Genomic DNA, 16,177 nt, shown 5'->3' with positions numbered 1-16,177 from the left:
ATCATGAGCACTTCCTTATATTAATTTTTAAGCTTAATTTTTAAACAGTTCCAATAATATATCAAATACTTCATAACCATTCTCCTGTTGGACATTTAAGTGGATGCCAGTTTTCACTATTATAAATAATACACACATCATCCATAACTCTGATTACGTCCTTAAGTTAATATCTTAGCAAACGAATGACTGGGTCAAAGGGAATGGCTGTTAAGGCTTCTGATACTTCCTGCCAAACTGCTCTCTGGAAAAGCTGGGTTGGGTCCAGTTAAAGGTGGAAGGTGGCTCTCCATTCCCCTTTCATCAAAGGAGCTCAATAAATCAGAACTTTATTACCTGCCTCAGACACTGATAAGGATTATTCTGTGTTTTTATTGACAAAAATCAGTATCATGCCAGGGAAGGAGGAAAGCAGGCAGAAAGTTGTGATAAAGAGTCCAAGTACTCTTTATGGAAATTACTTAGGTGTATTGCTTGATATGCGATTAAGAATAAGCTGCAATTTTCAATTTATAATTACTTATGTGAAAGAAGAAGAAGGTTTTCTAAGAACGTGCTTCAGACCAGGACGTCTGAAGATGGACCCCTTAGCTCCCTGCAAGACGCTGGGCATGAGATTCGCTGTGACAAAGCATCGCCCGTCCCCCCCCAACCACCACGCTGCATGTGTGGCTCGAATCTGCAGCGACAGGACATTTCGTCTCACGACTGTGGCAGAATTAGACCTGAGAGGTAGTCTCCCGGAATGAGCCAGACGCATCAGCACGAGCTCCAGATGCGTCTTTAAAAAAGGCAGTGGGCTGAGTCGTACAGCGCAGAACTGTCTCAGCAAGGCCTGGGGACAGCCCGCCAGCGGCCCTCGGCAGGAGGGGTTACAAAGCTGGGAGTCACCTTGCCAATTAAGACAGAACGGTGCATTTTACACTGGCAAGCTCAGGAATGACAGGCTTTTTTCTTTCTTTCTTTCTTTTCTTTTCTTTTTTTTTTTTTTTTTAGAAGACAGGAAGGTAAATGAAGTCTGTTTCTTTTGCTGTTTTATTTTAACTGTTAACACTGGCTACCATGACAGAAATTTGGTGCCACCCTTCAACAGTCGCAAATGCGGTAGGACAGGAGCCAGAGGGACAGCGCGGGTGGCTGGCACAGGGCGGCCCTCAGCAGCCCTGGCCACTGGCCTCGGATCACGGCTCAGGGTCGCGGCTGGCGTGGCCCCACCCAGGCCAGTAGCAGCCACAGCAAGTGGCCGGCTGAAGATCCCAGTGAGCAAACCCTGGGGTTCAGGCTATCAGCTCGGAGCAGAGGGGCTCAGACACCTCAGGCCAGAAGCTGCGGCTCCCGGGGAAGGACGAAGGGAGCCGGAGCGCGAGGCTCATGCCTCAGGGGTGTGCCCTTTGAACCAGAACCAACGGCGCGCGGCTACCTTCATGACGGGCTGGGCAAAGTACCGGACGCTCCAGTCACAGAAGCCGGTCTGCGTCGTGGCCGAGATGAAGCTCTTATGTCCAGCACCATCATCCGGGTCATCGGTGGTCTTCCGGGCGTTCGGGGAGGAGCGGGGAGAAGAGAAGAGAAACAGCAGTTGCCACGTCACTCCCAGCTTGCGTGTGCCTCAACCAACTTGCACTGCCGACAGAAGGCAGGCAGCCGCCTGGCTTCTACAGTCATTCCTGTGCTGCTTATATTTCTGTGCCCTGGTGACCAAGGGACGCTGAGTGTCAGGACAGGGGACAGGGAGCCGGCGGTGGGGCGCCGTCCGAGTCAGCTAGGGAACCATGTCCCCGTGGGGCCAGCGAGGTGGCCTAGGCTGTCCCTCTCCTGAGCTGGCTGTATAGGCCCATCTGCACGGGGCCACCATGCGGCCAGGCCAGCCAGGAGCCTGGATACGGGCAGGGCCTCCTTTGTGTGCAGTAGCTCCTGGACGGAGCGCGCAGCCCACATGGCACTTCTGAGTAATTAAACTTAAAATACTGGACGCTGCCCGTTGGGACAATGCGTCAGTGTGTTTCCTGCTGCAGGACCTATGGTGGCTGGGGCTGTCACAGGAATTCGCCTCACCAGGCTGGGTCTGAGAAGTTCCCGTAGTGGCTGGGGTGGCTGGACTGACGGTGACCTTAGGGAGGAGTCCCCGTCACCCAGGGAGGCTCGCCTGGAGGAAAATGTCACAGTGGCAGGCATGACAAGGGCTAACTCCTGCCTGGTGGGGGGACGGCACGCTGCCTGCTGTCAGCACTGCCCTGCTGGGCCAGGGCCCCAGGATCGTGGCTCCTGCCTGGCCACCCCACGTCAGGGTCCAGCCCGAGGCTACCCCTTGCACTGGGCACACGTGGCTACTTTTCCTTCACAACCGTGGAGCCGAGGAGAGCAGAGCAGCTGGCCTTGCAAGCCAGGTGGGCTGGGCCCGGTGGCATGTGTGGGGACCGTCCTTTCACCAAAGTCACCGTGCTGGCTGCGGTGACCTTTGTGTTAAAATCGCTGGTTACCAGGAGCTGGGAGAGCTGGGTGGCACCCACAGCGCGGCCTGAGCAGCCTCTCCAGAACGCCCAGCAAAGGCCGAGAAAGCGGCAAACTCTGGACAAAGTGTCGAAGGCCCAGCTATGTGTCCTCACTGCCCCGGAGAACAAATCAGTGTCCCACCATTGCCTGAAAATTCTTTTCCAACCTTGTGAAAGGCAGAGACTGGGCCCACCTCTGGCGTGAGAGTTTATGGAAAATGCAAACAACTCAGAGCAAACCCTTCCGGGGAGCAGGTGCCCATCAGGTGGAGGCAAACGCTCTCTACCCGCGAAGAGAAAAGCAGACGAACGCCTGTGCCCATCCTCACGTGTGGCGTGAGGCCCACGAGCCAACCAATCACAATGTCTGCAGAGTGTAGCCCTTGGCATCTGAACTCATGAGAATCAGTGCTGAAGTCGTGGCGCCACAGAAGGCGCAGATGTCTGTACCTGGTCCGGGCCTTTGTCAAACATCTTCCGCGTCCGGGGGAACTGGTGGGAGTGGGGCGTGTACTGCACCCCCATGGGGCCAGTGGCGCCTGGCCGGCCTTGAGGCAGGTCTCGGCTGACCGGCTGCTTGGCCACGTCGTTGGTCAGGCTGGAGCTGCTCGCGCTAGACGTCGGCGGGGAGCCTCTGCCGTCAGGGAAGAAGAAACACTGTATTTTACCCAGAGCCCGTTACCCTGAAACCACACGTGAAGCGACTTCTCCCAGCTCTGCTCATCTGCCAGCTACGGCCAGTGGACCCAGGGTCCTCATCTCGGAACATGCTCCATCCCCAGGCCTGTCACCGTGACATCCAGACACCAACTGCTGGTGCTGACTCACTACCCTTCTGGCTTCTGCCTGCAGATTCCAGGGACCAGTAAGCTGGGGGAGCAAGCCGGCTTAGGACTCAGCGAGCCAGCCAGGTCCCCATGTCTGCCCTCCTTGGACTCAGCGCACAGCCTCCCGCTTCCCGTGGTGGGAACACGGCTCTCACCGACTGGTTACAATGGGGAGAATGCAGACCCCCCTTATAAAGCCCCGAGGGGCCACGTGTGCTGTCACAGTGCGTGGGGCCAGGGATTGCAGGAAGGAGCTCACATTCGAGAGATGTGGGGTGTGTGAGAGAAGCAGGGAGAAAAATAAGCTGAAAGTGGGGAAGATAGGGTGGACAAAGAGCATGGCGGTGAGAGGGAGGGACGTCCTGGGGACTCAACCACAGGCCTGGGGACAGGAGCCCCGGGCCACTCACCCTGCTTGCTGGATGTGAATGCCCTTGTTTGTGGGGCTGGCGGGCGCCGATTGGGTCAGAGAGGACGTGGTGAGGATGCGTTGAGGCCGGGCGTTCATGGTGGCCTGGAATGGCAAAGGGGTAAGTCATGTGGACGGTCAGTGGGTGAGGAGCAGAGGCTGCGAGACAGACACGCAGGCTGGCGGTGCCCTTGCGTGGCTGCAGCAGAGAAAGCCCTTTGGCTGAGGAAATCTCACCAGTGGAAGGTCCCCCATTGAGAATACCCCCAAACGTCACCCTGCAGATAAAGGGACATTCTGTTGCTTTTCCCGAAATCATGCGCCTGGGTGCAATGAGGCCCAGGGGCCAGGTCCCGGGAAGCTCAGAGAGCCCCCTGGGGCTTTGGCTGCTTCTGGACCATGAGCACCACACCCCCGCCTCCCCACCGCCCTGAGGGCTGAGCTTTGCGTTCACAGTGAGAACACACCCGCCTCTGCTTGTCTCTCGTATTTCCAAGGCAGCTCAGAGCTACCTCCTTGGAGGCAGCCCGTGGTGGGCAGTGCCGACTTCCCTCCACACACTCTCAGGTTTGACGCTTCACAGCAGAAGAGGATCTGCACCCTCTGGACACTGGCATTCAGGAGGAAAGTGGCTTTGTTTGCCTCTTTTCAAGAGGACTCAGGTAGATGTGGAAATCAGGTGTCTGCTGTAGTGGTAAGTGATGAGGAAACACTATGCAAACGGGGGTGCCCACCACTCCTCTGCTGGGGACCCACCACCTGCCAAGTTCCCTCGTGGACGTTTTGCTCACAGCACACTGCTCAGCTGGATGGGCCTGTGGCCCCAGACGCCCGTGGTGACGGGCTCAGAAAGGGCTGACGCCGCGGGGGTGAGCGCTCCTCTCGTGTGAAGTGGGCAGGGCAGGCGCCCGGGTGTGGCCCGGAGCTGGGGAGCTACCCAGCAAGCACACAGAACCTGGGCCTGGTGGGGCGCCCTGCTAGCGGGACCTCGGACTGGCTACTGACGGGACCAGGACGTGTGGTCATTCACTCGGCAGTGAGGGTGCCGTTCAGCAGACAGACAGAAAACCCTGGAAACCGAGCACTGTACAACTCTGTGTATCACACCATTGTTTCCCATAGTCCTTCACTCCGAAATATAAACACAAGAAAACTAAGCCATAACCAGCCTTTAAAAAAATATGTTAATTTTTTAAATTACAAATTACGACGTTGCTTGTGAACTTCCTTTGCTGTGGTGTTGTAATTATTTGGCCAGAACTATACACATACTCACACACCATACACACATTCAGACTCACACATGTATACCACAAACAGACCCCCCCCACAATCACCGCCGCACACATACCACACTATACACCACACACACACACCACACATACACACACAAAACCTGAGAGCAAAATCATCCCTTAAGACATCTAAAAAGAGAAAAGAAATTTAAGCTAAGAAACTATCGGCTTAGTATAAGTCTCCTCAAGATTTCCAGACAGGCAGTGGGAGGTGAGGGGAGGACGAAACTTCTGGGGCTGAAGACGTCAGCAGAATGCGCACACCTTTGAAAGCACAGGCTCTGTGCTGGGGGCTCCCGCGGGGCCCTCCCACTCTGCCTGCTTCCTCCTCTGGCCCCTCCAAGGAGGCTCCAATGTGAGCAGCGAGTGGGAGCCAGCGGTGACTCAGTCTTGGGGTGGTGGGGGGCAGCCCCGGGTAGAACACATACCCCTGCAGGGCCAACACACAGCCCCGCTTTAACGCACGTCATGCCCATGGCTGCTGCCACACAATGACTTTGCAGCAATTCTGGAAATTCTGAGAGCGCTGGGTACGCCACGGGCTAGATCCCCTGACCACAGTCCTCCCGCTGCTGATGGGGGTTTCGGGCATAGATGGAGTTCTCCCGAGCCTAATGATTCCTATCTGCTCAACACTGACTCAGCGCTGATTCTGTGCGGGGTTTGGGGGTGTGGGGCTGCAGCGGCAGCTGGCAGCGGGAGGCAGCCCCCTGGGGAGGTGGCCAAGCAGACCCGCCTGCCTGAGGAATTGGTGTGGACAGGCTGCTCGTGGAGCGGGTGGCCAGCCGGTGAAGACGCTCTCCAGGGAGGCTCCTTCTGCTCTGGGCCAGTCGTTTGGATGGGGCGCGCAGTGCCAGGAAAGGACAGAGAATGACAGTGTGCTTGCTGTGTCTGTAGGACCTCAAGAGCCCACCGGGAGCCCCCATTCCCACCCCCCAGGCTGCACTGAATCTCTGGCCGCCGAGCAGATGCCCCCCAAGAAGAATGGAGAGACCCCTTCCGAAGCAGATCCCTGTCAGGGGGAGGCCAATGGAGTTATGGCTCCTAGTCAGCTTCTCAGAGGGGGTAACACTGCTTTGTTAGACACTGACTCCTCGGGTCAGACGTCCCCTTTCAGCCCCAAGCCAACACAGTGACGTGCACGCACACACACCTCTGCTCTTGCCCCGGCAGTTGGGGGGGTGTCTCTCACAGGAGCCTGGGCTGCAGGAAGCCCGGCTCCAGCTCCCAAGTGCTTTCTTGACTCTCTTTGTTCCTCAACCAGAATACGTCACCTCACGGGACACGGAGACCCAATGCAGACAAAATGGCACGAGAAGCGTGGATGGTGTGTACCGTGGGTGCCCACCTGGACCTCAGTCAGTCAGGGCTCAGGACCCCACGGCAGGTGTGTGGCTGCCCTCTCTTGGGGGGCAAGGGTGGGGAGAGTGAAACATTTCAGAAGTGTCCCTGTCAACTGTGTATCAAGGATCCGGATCGCGAGAAGCGGTTGGTTCCCACAGGACTATCCAGAGAGCTGCTGGGCGGAGAATGACACGGAGCCCACTGGCTGCTTGGTCACTGAGAAAAGACGCCATAGAAACACGATTCCGTTGACCTAACAAGGACTTTTCCATAAACTGCAGTTCCTAGACAAATACATCTCCTTTTGGGACTCAGTCTAGGGAGTGTAAGAAACAACAGTGGTGATGACAGAAATGCCTACTAGTGACTGTCGGGGAGTCATGGGGGTGGGGGACGCAGCATGGGCCACCCCCGGCCCTACAGGAAGAGATCTGGCATCGGTGAGGCCGGAGTCTGACTCCTTCCATTTTCATAGAGAGCAGTGAGGACCTGGAAGGTGACAGTAATAGAGCAGCTTTGCCGCCTGTGTGTCGTCACACAGGCCGGATGTGGGTTGCTGCTCTTAGTCCCCAGTGGCCTTGGGGGCCAGTGTATAGCGATCCCTGCGGTAAAGAAATGGAAGCTGGGGGTGTGAAGTGCCTGGCAACTGGAATAGGACCCACCGCCATAGCCTGTGCTGTCCCAGGGGAGCCACTGCTTTACCTCGTGGCCAGGAGCAACTGTGCCGGACCCTCGAGATGGCCCACAGCAGAGTCTCAGCGTTAACAGAGCCACCGAGTCCCAGTCCTGGGGGACGGGCGCTCCTGGGGCTGCTTTTGTGCCCGGCCTGGCAGGGGCTGCCAGCCAGTGACTCTCAGGCAGGGCAGGTTTTCTAGAGGCTACGGTCCTGTTTTCAGGTGAGTAGTTATGTTTTCTCACAAACATTAAAAGTGGTGATTATTGCTACACACGACCCTGACATTTGAACACCTACAGCTTGAAATTTCTTTCCCAGTGTGATCCCCAAACCACGGACGGCAGGAGTGGCCATGGGGGGTGTCTCTGGGGCTGACACGGGTTACTGACAGTCATTATACTCTTCTTTTTACTTCTACGCAGTCAGAAATTGTCTATAACAAAAACTACAAGCAAAACGCAAACCCCAAGCCCATGGAGAGGGGATGTAAACACATGAAACTGCATGGCTCTTGCACTGTGTGGGTTCTTTCCTGTACAGCTGGTGACAGTTTCTGTATCTGATACAGAATTCTGTGGGGCATTCCACAGGAACAAGGCTGTTTACGAGGAACAAAAATGTGGCCTCAGAGTTAAATGTCTAAAATAGGCCTCTCGTTTTGTAAATTGAAATGTAATCCCCTCATTAGTCACTGGAGCAGAAAGTAAGACTATTGAAACTAAATTGAAAACAAGGATTTCCTTAATGTTTATGCTTAAATCCTTCAGTAGCAATGTTTCCTCTTAAAACACACACACACACACACACACACACAGATACACACAGACACACACGCACACACAGGCCGAGTCACGTCTGCTATTTCGAGTTTGAAAGAGCAGTGGTAAATGGTTAAGACTTGTTTTCCCTCACATGGAGCAGGTGGGTATGACTATTTTCAGCCACGAATCTTCCAGAATCCTGGGCGTCTCTGAGGGCACCTTTCAGAGGCTGTCGTGGTTCTGGGGGCCTGTGAGGCCTCGTGTCATGCCTTTCCTGGGTTCTCCACCTTCCTTTCCCATTAAAAAATAATGAACTAGTAGTGAAAGACACAGATTCCAGACTTTAGAAAATATGAGTTCTGTGACCTCAGGCAGTGGCATCCTGAGGACAACCCCGATTGTGATTAGGGTTACACGAGGATGGAGACACCCCCAGGTAAATGGCACCCCGTGACGATACTTCCTTTAGTCTTCCTGCAACTTGTCTAGAACCCTGAAATTTTATCAGTTACAAAAATAAATTTTTAAATGCTATCATGAATGACTTCTAGTGCCACTAATGGAAGATGAACTACCATGTAAACTGTCCAACTTCCATAAACAACTGGAAAACCAGAAAATAAAAAATGAAATAGCTGTTTTCAGACACTGGCCACTGGGTACTGTGGGCCTGTCCTCTGAGAGAAGGGAACAAATGCAGGCTCTGGCAGTCCAGGCCACGGCACAGGGAGGGGGACGCAGATGGAGCTGGCAGTCTAGCGAGCAGAGGAGACAGACGGGAGCCCCATGGGAGCCAGGGTGGTTGGTATTCACATGGCAGAGCGTAGAGACGGGAGGGCTTCCCAGATCTGTAGGGGAGGCCCCTCAAGTCTTTGACTCAGCACTCTCTGCTCGCCGGTGGGGTAAAAACCCAGAAGGCTGGGGAAAGGACGACTGGAAGCACAAATGCCAAGAGCTCATAAGAAGGACTGGGAGAGTTTACAGCTCCCAAAGAAGGGACTAAAATCAATGACCGAAGCTTCCATCTTAACAAGTTAGAATCAGAAGAGCAAATGAAACCCAAAGTAAACAGAAGAAGTAATGACAAAGTGGGTGTCCATGAAATGGAAAATGAGAAACAACAGAGAAACAATGATGAAACCACAAGAGCGAGCTTTACGAAGTTCCCTTCAGCCAGAATGGTTGGGAGTAAGAGAAGTGGTGAGTTACTGGTATCAGGAACGGAAGGGGGACATCACTACAGATCATACAGACGGCGAGTGGATCACAAGACAGAATGGCGGCCTCGCCTCATTTCCTGGTGCCCTGACATGCACAGACGGGCGACGCAGTGAAATGTGCCCTGACTGGGGCTACGTGGAGGCAGAGCTCAGGGGCTCTTGTAGATGTCTGGTCCGCTAAGTGGTGGGGGGACCCGAATGCGCCCGAGTCCCCGCCCACTCGTGACTGATAGGCGCAGCTGTGGGCGTTGCGGAGGACACCGCCCCACTTACCTTGTATGCGATGCTGTTGAGGACTTTCATGGCCAAGTCGGAAACGTCCGGGTAGGGGTCTGCGGCCAGGTGCAGCAGGACTCTCCACATCTGTGTGTACACGCTATTAAAAGAAACGCCTAGGAAAGAGAAATGGGACACGTCTCAGGAGCAAACAGCTGCCACGGCTGCTGCACAGGCTCCTTTCCTGAAAATCTGCCCGTGCGATCAGGGAGGGAAGCCCCGTTTCCGTATTCTGGTGATGGGACTAGAGTCAGGGATCCCAGTCAGTACACAGGTTTGGTCACGCAACTTCCTCTTCTGAGGCTGGATCATTCTAGAAGGAAAAGGGAGTCAGAAAAGGGCGGGACTTCGGCTGAATGCCTGGTACACATCCAGCTCCCACGGCAGTGCTTGATTCACGTTCAGATTTCTGGGAGCTGCCTTAACTGAGTGAGCCGTGTACGCTGGAGGGCAGTCCATACTCCATATGCAGGGCTCTGCGACTCACTGAGTTTTTTCCCCACACACCACATGCTGCATGGTCCCCAACTCCCAGGAAATCACAACAGGTGTGCGTGACGTGACCTGAGCCCTCCAACATTTCCTGAGTGTTTTCTACACAGAGGCCTGTCTTCAGGCCAGACGCCCAGACAAACAGAAACATATGACAGGGAAGTCGTGGCCAGGAGGGGAGGGAATGCTTCCTGAGGACCTGACCCCGTGAAGGCTGCTGTGCTGTTGGAGCCTCCTAGTTCCAGCCGCAGGTGACAGCCCGAGGGCCTGAGCAACAGGCACAGAGTGGGCCTGTGGGAGTGCAGGGGTGGCCAGTGTAGCAAACAGTGAACCAAGACACGGAGCTGAGGGAGACACGAGGGTCCAGAGAAACAGCCTGGCCCACACCTGGACATGCACATCAGGGGTCATGCTGAGGTGGCGGGCAGTGGGCTGAGCAGCTCCTGGGCGTGGGGACAGGCAGGGTGAAGCAAGGGCACGTGTCCCTGGGAGGAGGGGGCCATGGAACTGACCTCTGTACCATGTTGGATCTGGATGGGCAGAGAAGGAAAAAAGGCAATGCTGGCAGAGGGAGCTGTGTGAGCAAAGGCTGGCTGCAGGAGGGAGGGGCAGCGAGTGGAGAGCACAGCAGGTGCTGACGGGGCACACTTGCACGTTCCTGGGGTGAATAGGGGGCCAATGAGGAGACAGCCGCACATAAGTGAACAACGGAGATTCAAAGAGTACCGCAAGGAAGTCACGATTCCATGTCGTCTGATTGGCTAACCCGCAGTGAGGCCCCTTCCGGTGTTTACCAAGGACTTTGCACACTACAAGTGTGGTCGGAGAAGAGTGTTTCTTAGTGAACACGACTGTTCAAACAAAGTGGGGTTTATGACACATTTGAAGCAAAGAGACGGATGAAGGTTGGGAGTAAGAGTCAGTTTCACGCATGAGTCACAGGTAGACGCACATGGATAGGTCTGAGCTCACCTCAAACGACACCCTCAAATTTGCAAACAGAAGGTGGCACGACTGCGCCCCCATTACCTGGGAGTGTGGCCTTCTGCGTGCAGTGGGCGCCCACGCAAGCTCACCTGGCGCCCGCACAGTCCATAAAGGAGGTTCACAAAGACGCGCACTCAGCTCATCAGGGCATGGTGGTCCTCCCGGGGTCACACTATGAAAACTGCACCCCAAGGACGGCTCACCACGTTCCTCCAGCGGCTTTATCACACCAGCGTGTGGGCAGCACCAGCCCAGCTGTGGTTCCGAGCTGGCTGCTGCATTGGTCTCCAGCTGACGACACGGAAACCCAACTGCCCAGGTGGGGGCAGGGCCCGGAACAGCAGCACTGGAGGTGAGGGGATGTCCTATGGCCGGAGGAAAGGTTTTCCAAGAACTGTCCCCTGTGCGTGTACTCAGCAGCCAGCTCTGGGTGCTTCCTGCGTGCAAGCAAGGGGGGCTTCATGCCGGCACGGAGTCAGGAAGGGTGCATTTCTAGAACTCTGGCCCAGGGTCACCTGGCCTCTAGTGAGGTGGAATGTGTCTGGCAAACTCACTCTCCCCTGCAGGGGACCCTGTGCTTGGGTGACCGATCCACGCAAACCACTTGCTGTTCTCCAGCACCCTTCAGCTTAGAAACAGAACAAAACCCTTCCAACTCTACAACTCCACGTCTCTGTGACATTGTCTAGATTCATGACCAAAGTCTAAGGAAACTGGCAAAATTGGTCCAGAACCTCTGGGAAATTTCCTATGATCTATTTCTTTGTCCTTGCAGATGGCCCGCCAATAAGAACTGTGCTGTTACATGGGGACCAGCAGGTGACCGCACACTTCATTTCTGTCACGTGGGAGCCAGCAGGTGGCCGCACACTTCATCGCTTTTAGAGAGGAGGAAGGCGGGCAGGAGGATATTGCTCCGAGTCTGCTCGCAGGACAGCTGTGCAGGGGACAGGTGGCATGCTTCCACATGTGCAGCGCGCACAGAAAAGGAGCCCCATGCGGGAGGGAGGTGGCCCCTCTCCATCACAAGCGCACTCGGGACCTCTCACGGTGACTCAAGCTCACCATGGCCACCGTGTGGATTTCCTCCTCTACTGCTCTTGGGCTCAGAGGACACATGGCACCAGCTTCCCTGAAGTGTGGTCGTCGTGCGACAGGGAGCCGTGATAGGACCCTGCTGGCGACGTGCGGCACAGTGACTCTCAGCCTGGCTGCAGGTGACAGACCCTCGTCCTAGCACACGGTGGGGTGGGGGGTGGGGACATTCGTAACCGAGGGAGGGATGGGCATCAGTGTGGAGGCACGCTTCCCGTTGTCATCCCAGAGCAGGCCCAGCAGACAGACCCCTCGTCGGTGGTGTCCTTGGTGCAGACGAGGAGGGTGCAGGGTGTTGCGCGGGGTCCCAGTTCCGTCCCTTCCCCCGCTGTGTGGCCTCAGGCCTTAATGTGGGGGTGGCAGACGCAGGCCTGGGGGTAGTGCACAGGTCCAGCACAGAGAAGGGGGCCGTGCCACGCACCAAAGGGCAGGCACGTTACTGTCATTGTCATTTACCTGGAAACAGCTGCTGTGACTGCGTTGACACTCCTGCAGGAGATTTCCTCTTTCATGCAACACTGTTTGCCATTCAGCAGGGAACTGAGTCTCATTTTAGTCTGTCTTTGACCACAGTGAATGGTGTAGCCACGTGTCAGTGAAAGCATGAAATGGGGCGACGTCATCGTCCCCTGACCTCACTGTCTTCCTCGGTTTGGCACCGCAGTTCCTCGCGGCTTCTCAATAACGTGCCTGGGCTGTCTGTCCAGCTGCTGTACATTTCGAATCTGGGCAGTGTAGACAGTAGAGCCCCTGGGAGTGACCCCTCTGGGGACAGGGACCCAGGAGGCTTGTAGCTGTGACATCCTCAGAAAGGGCGCCTGTCTGGCATTCGCTGAACTCCCTATGAGCACTAAGAACCTATTTTCATGTCTAGACTAAAAGTAATAAAAGATTATAACCAATGGTTTTAGGGTTTATTTTTCAGAGCAATGTCCATGACGAAGGGAAATTTGCTCAGAGCTTTGTGGCAACTCCGGGTCCCTGACGTCCCCTGGCTGGCAGAGCAGCTCAGAGAAAGGAGCCCAAAGTTCCACTGGAGGTGGGAACTGCCGCATGTCATCTTCCAGGGGTCACCTACTCCGATGTGGTCGGGGGACTGGGCCCGAGAGCGCCCGCCCCTCTGTGGTGACCCTCATGTCACTGGGGCCCACGTAGGAGGACCCCCTCACGTGCCCCCTCTGCCTGCTGGAGGTGGGGACCTGTCCCAGTACCGAGGGGACCCAAGGATGGGGTACTGCTGCTGGGGCAGCCGGCATGCCTGTAACCTTTTCAGTGGCATTTCTCCGTGTCCCTGCGACACACTGAGTGATGGCCTTTAAGTGGGGCTTTGGCTGTGGGAACAATCAGTCTCGTGGCCAGGCCTTCACTACCCGTCCCTTCCCTCAGGCGTGCTGGTCCCTGCCATCGTCCTTCTTGCTGATCGATCTCTGCTTTCCTCCAGTTCCTCTGAAGAAACCAGCACCTCTGTCCAGTTCCCGAAACCCAGAGCTCAGGACTGGCATCTCCCAGTGGTACGGGGCCTGCCAGGGATGCTGTGGCCAGTGCTTCCTGGCTCCTCGGGGCGGAAGGGGAGAAAGGCAGGCACAGGCTGTTTCCTGCTGGCCACGCTGCCCTCCATGGACACATGACAGGCTCGGCTCCCAGAGGCCCGGGTGGGAAACGGCTCCTCTCTGCTGGCGTCGGTCATTTGGGCAGTGCCCGGGCTCCCGGCCTGGTCTCTGCTTCCATCTTCTCTTTGAGGGGAGTCGTCCTGACTCCCAGATTCTGGGCAAGGGGCAGTCAGTATCTGAAGCCAGACTCACACTGTATCTGGGTTTGGGTGTCGGGAGAGCACGCAGCTGGTGACGGGCAGGGCTCTGGGTGGGCGCCGAGTTTGAATCTTGGGCTTCCCTGCCAGCCTCAGCTCTGTCGTGGACTCATCACCATGGTAACACATTTTAAATGCTACAAACTGTCACTGAGTTTAACAGACCCATGAAAGTCGGGCCTCTGATATATATTGTTGCAAGTGCTCTGGGGACGGGAATTTTTCGGCAGGACAACGCATGCACCTGTCATCACACCCCTCTTGCCCTGAGTCCCCAGAACAGAAATGAAGCCCCGCCCGGCTCCCTCAGCACGGCTGGGACCAGACTCCCACCAAGAAGCAGGGATGGGGGAGACGGAGCACAGGCCGCTGCTGCTGCTCGAGGGGATGGCGCTCAGCTGGCCCAGGGCCAGGAGGAGTGCAGCGTGTGATGTCACACGGAGGGCGGCTCATCGGGCAGAGGACACACCACGGTGGCCTGAACACTAGTGTCAGGGCGTCTCCTCACCTCTTCCCTTTCCCACCTCCGGGGGTCAATCAGGTATGAGGCCCAGGGAGGGAGGGCGGTTCTGTGGGACACGAGGAGACCCTGGACGTCCTAGGCTGCCGTGGTTCTGGAAACCTCTTCCACAGAATTCTGTGAACGAGGCTAAAAAGGTTGTTCATTGGTTGAAATGAAAGAAACTGGCTTTAAAGAGGTGAGCGCTGTGAGTGCTGGGCTTCTGTGCAGGTCGTGAACTTGAACTCTCACGCGAGCACTTGCTTCCGGCGGGCGGGCGTGAGCGCTGTCTCACCAAACGCAAGGGACCCGACTTCCCACACGGCTGGTTTGTCTTCTCAACACTCCCAACTCTGGCTCAGTTTGAAACTTTTGCCCTCAAGTTTTCAAGGATTTGAATAACATAAAGATAAAACTCAGTTTTCTGTAGCAAATACATCCAGGACCCGGATTTTGCATGCAAGAGGGACTGGTGGTGAGGCAGCTGGAGGCGGGGGCCACTGTGCCCACTCACTCATGGGACACGGGACCCCTGCTGCTGTCCTCAGTGGTGCTGCGCTCTCCAACCTGACATGCCTCAAAGGTCACAGGGGGTCTGCACCGCTGACCCCGCCAGGGCCAGCGTCCCGTCAGCACCAAGGACTAACCCGATATTCACTCATCAGAGAGCGCTGAGTCCCAACAGGGGCCGGGCCACACGTCCCCGCCCTGTGGACGCCCAGCAGCACCTCAGATGCACAGCACCAAACGCGGGACCGGCCAGTTACCAACGGAAACACTAGGCTGCCATGCACCCTCTCTGCCTACGCCAGCTCACGGAGGCTGCCGCACGGCATTTAAGCCCCCCAGAGGGCGGGGATGCCGCAGGAGCTGGGACCTTCAGATGAGGGTTCTCAATGGTCCCAGGAAGACAAGAGTTTAATACTTGGCTGTGGTCGCACTTCACAAAGGGAAGGCACTGCATTCTGGCAAGCACAGGCAGCCAGGTTTGTCTTTTGATTCTTGTCTTGAGGGCTAGCTGTGTGTCAGAACGGAGGGCTGCCAAGTGGGTTAAGGTTAACCTCAGCAGGTGTGGGGGGGCACAGGACACATTTGCTCCGAGGCACCTCACCTAGATGCCCGTGACAAGGAAGGAGGAAGGATGCAGGCAGGACGGGAGCAGGAGGACCTCTTTGCAGAACTGCCACACGCCCGCGAAGAGGGTTCAACTGGGGAGCAGCAGGGAGGCTGTAGCGGCTCTGAAGGTGCTGAGGGCTGGGCCGCAGGGGGAGGGTGAGGAGGGGCCCCAGCATCCCCCAGCAGGTGGGAAGAACGCACACTTCTGGAGCAGGGACTGGAGATTCCCGGGGCTGGGTACAGCAGCACCAAAGGCTGCAGCCCCCAAGCGTTTACTTCTTCCAGCCCAAGTGCCCCCGGCACAGTATGGGGAGCTTACAAAATATTTGTTGAATGAACGAATGAGAAAGAGCAGGCAGAGAATGTTCTCGGTTCCCATCGTGGGCTACCCCTGGGCCCTGGAGGGGCGGGCCGATGGGTGCGCGGCGGCCTGGCCAAACCCCACCGGCAGCTGCTGCTTTCTGGATGGCTTGCCCGGAGTTTTACACTTTTTAAGTGTTTGGGGAAAAGATCAAAAGAAAGAATATTTTGTGAGATGTGGACGTTTTATGAACTGGAACTTCAGCTCATAACACAGCTTTATTGGAGCACAGTATTCGTTGGCTCCCACGCAGTCTGCAGCTGCTTTTGTGCCTCAGAGGCTGCTCCAGCCGCCAAGCTCAAGTTCTGCACGGTCCGGGCCCCTGGCTAACCTGCATGTTGGCCATGTTGGCCGGAGGGCGGGGTGCAGAGGGGGCGTGGGAGCTGGGCGGGGCTTGTGCAGAACCGCGTGATTGACAGCACTGCACAGCCCTGTTCCCACTTCCCATCATTTAACATTTTCCCACTGTGGATATCTCAGTGGAAACAGGAACAGAATGTGGGTTCATACAGACCTACGT

General features: G+C 56.2%; 1 protein-coding gene across 5 annotated transcripts in view; it reads right to left on the bottom strand.

Moving 5' to 3' along the window:
• RPTOR (regulatory associated protein of MTOR complex 1) overlaps positions 1-16,177 on the bottom strand; it is a 277,048-nt gene that overhangs the window by 27,566 nt on the left and 233,305 nt on the right. For all 5 annotated transcript variants that reach the window (XM_081029345.1, XM_081029341.1, XM_081029343.1 and 2 more), the window contains exons 21-24: positions 9,298-9,416; positions 3,730-3,833; positions 2,943-3,126; positions 1,421-1,531 (exon numbers count right to left, since the gene is read on the bottom strand). In XM_081029345.1, coding sequence (XP_080885471.1) covers positions 1,421-1,531; positions 2,943-3,126; positions 3,730-3,833; positions 9,298-9,416 — 518 coding nt within the window. The remainder of the gene's footprint in view (positions 1-1,420; positions 1,532-2,942; positions 3,127-3,729; positions 3,834-9,297; positions 9,417-16,177) is intronic.

The sequence above is a fragment of the Rhinolophus hipposideros genome, assembly GCF_964194185.1.
Source record: "Rhinolophus hipposideros genome assembly, chromosome: 20".
NCBI lineage: Eukaryota > Metazoa > Chordata > Mammalia > Chiroptera > Rhinolophidae > Rhinolophus > Rhinolophus hipposideros.
Note: the sequence above shows the minus strand (reverse complement) of the source record. Positions and strands in the feature narration are given on the sequence as shown.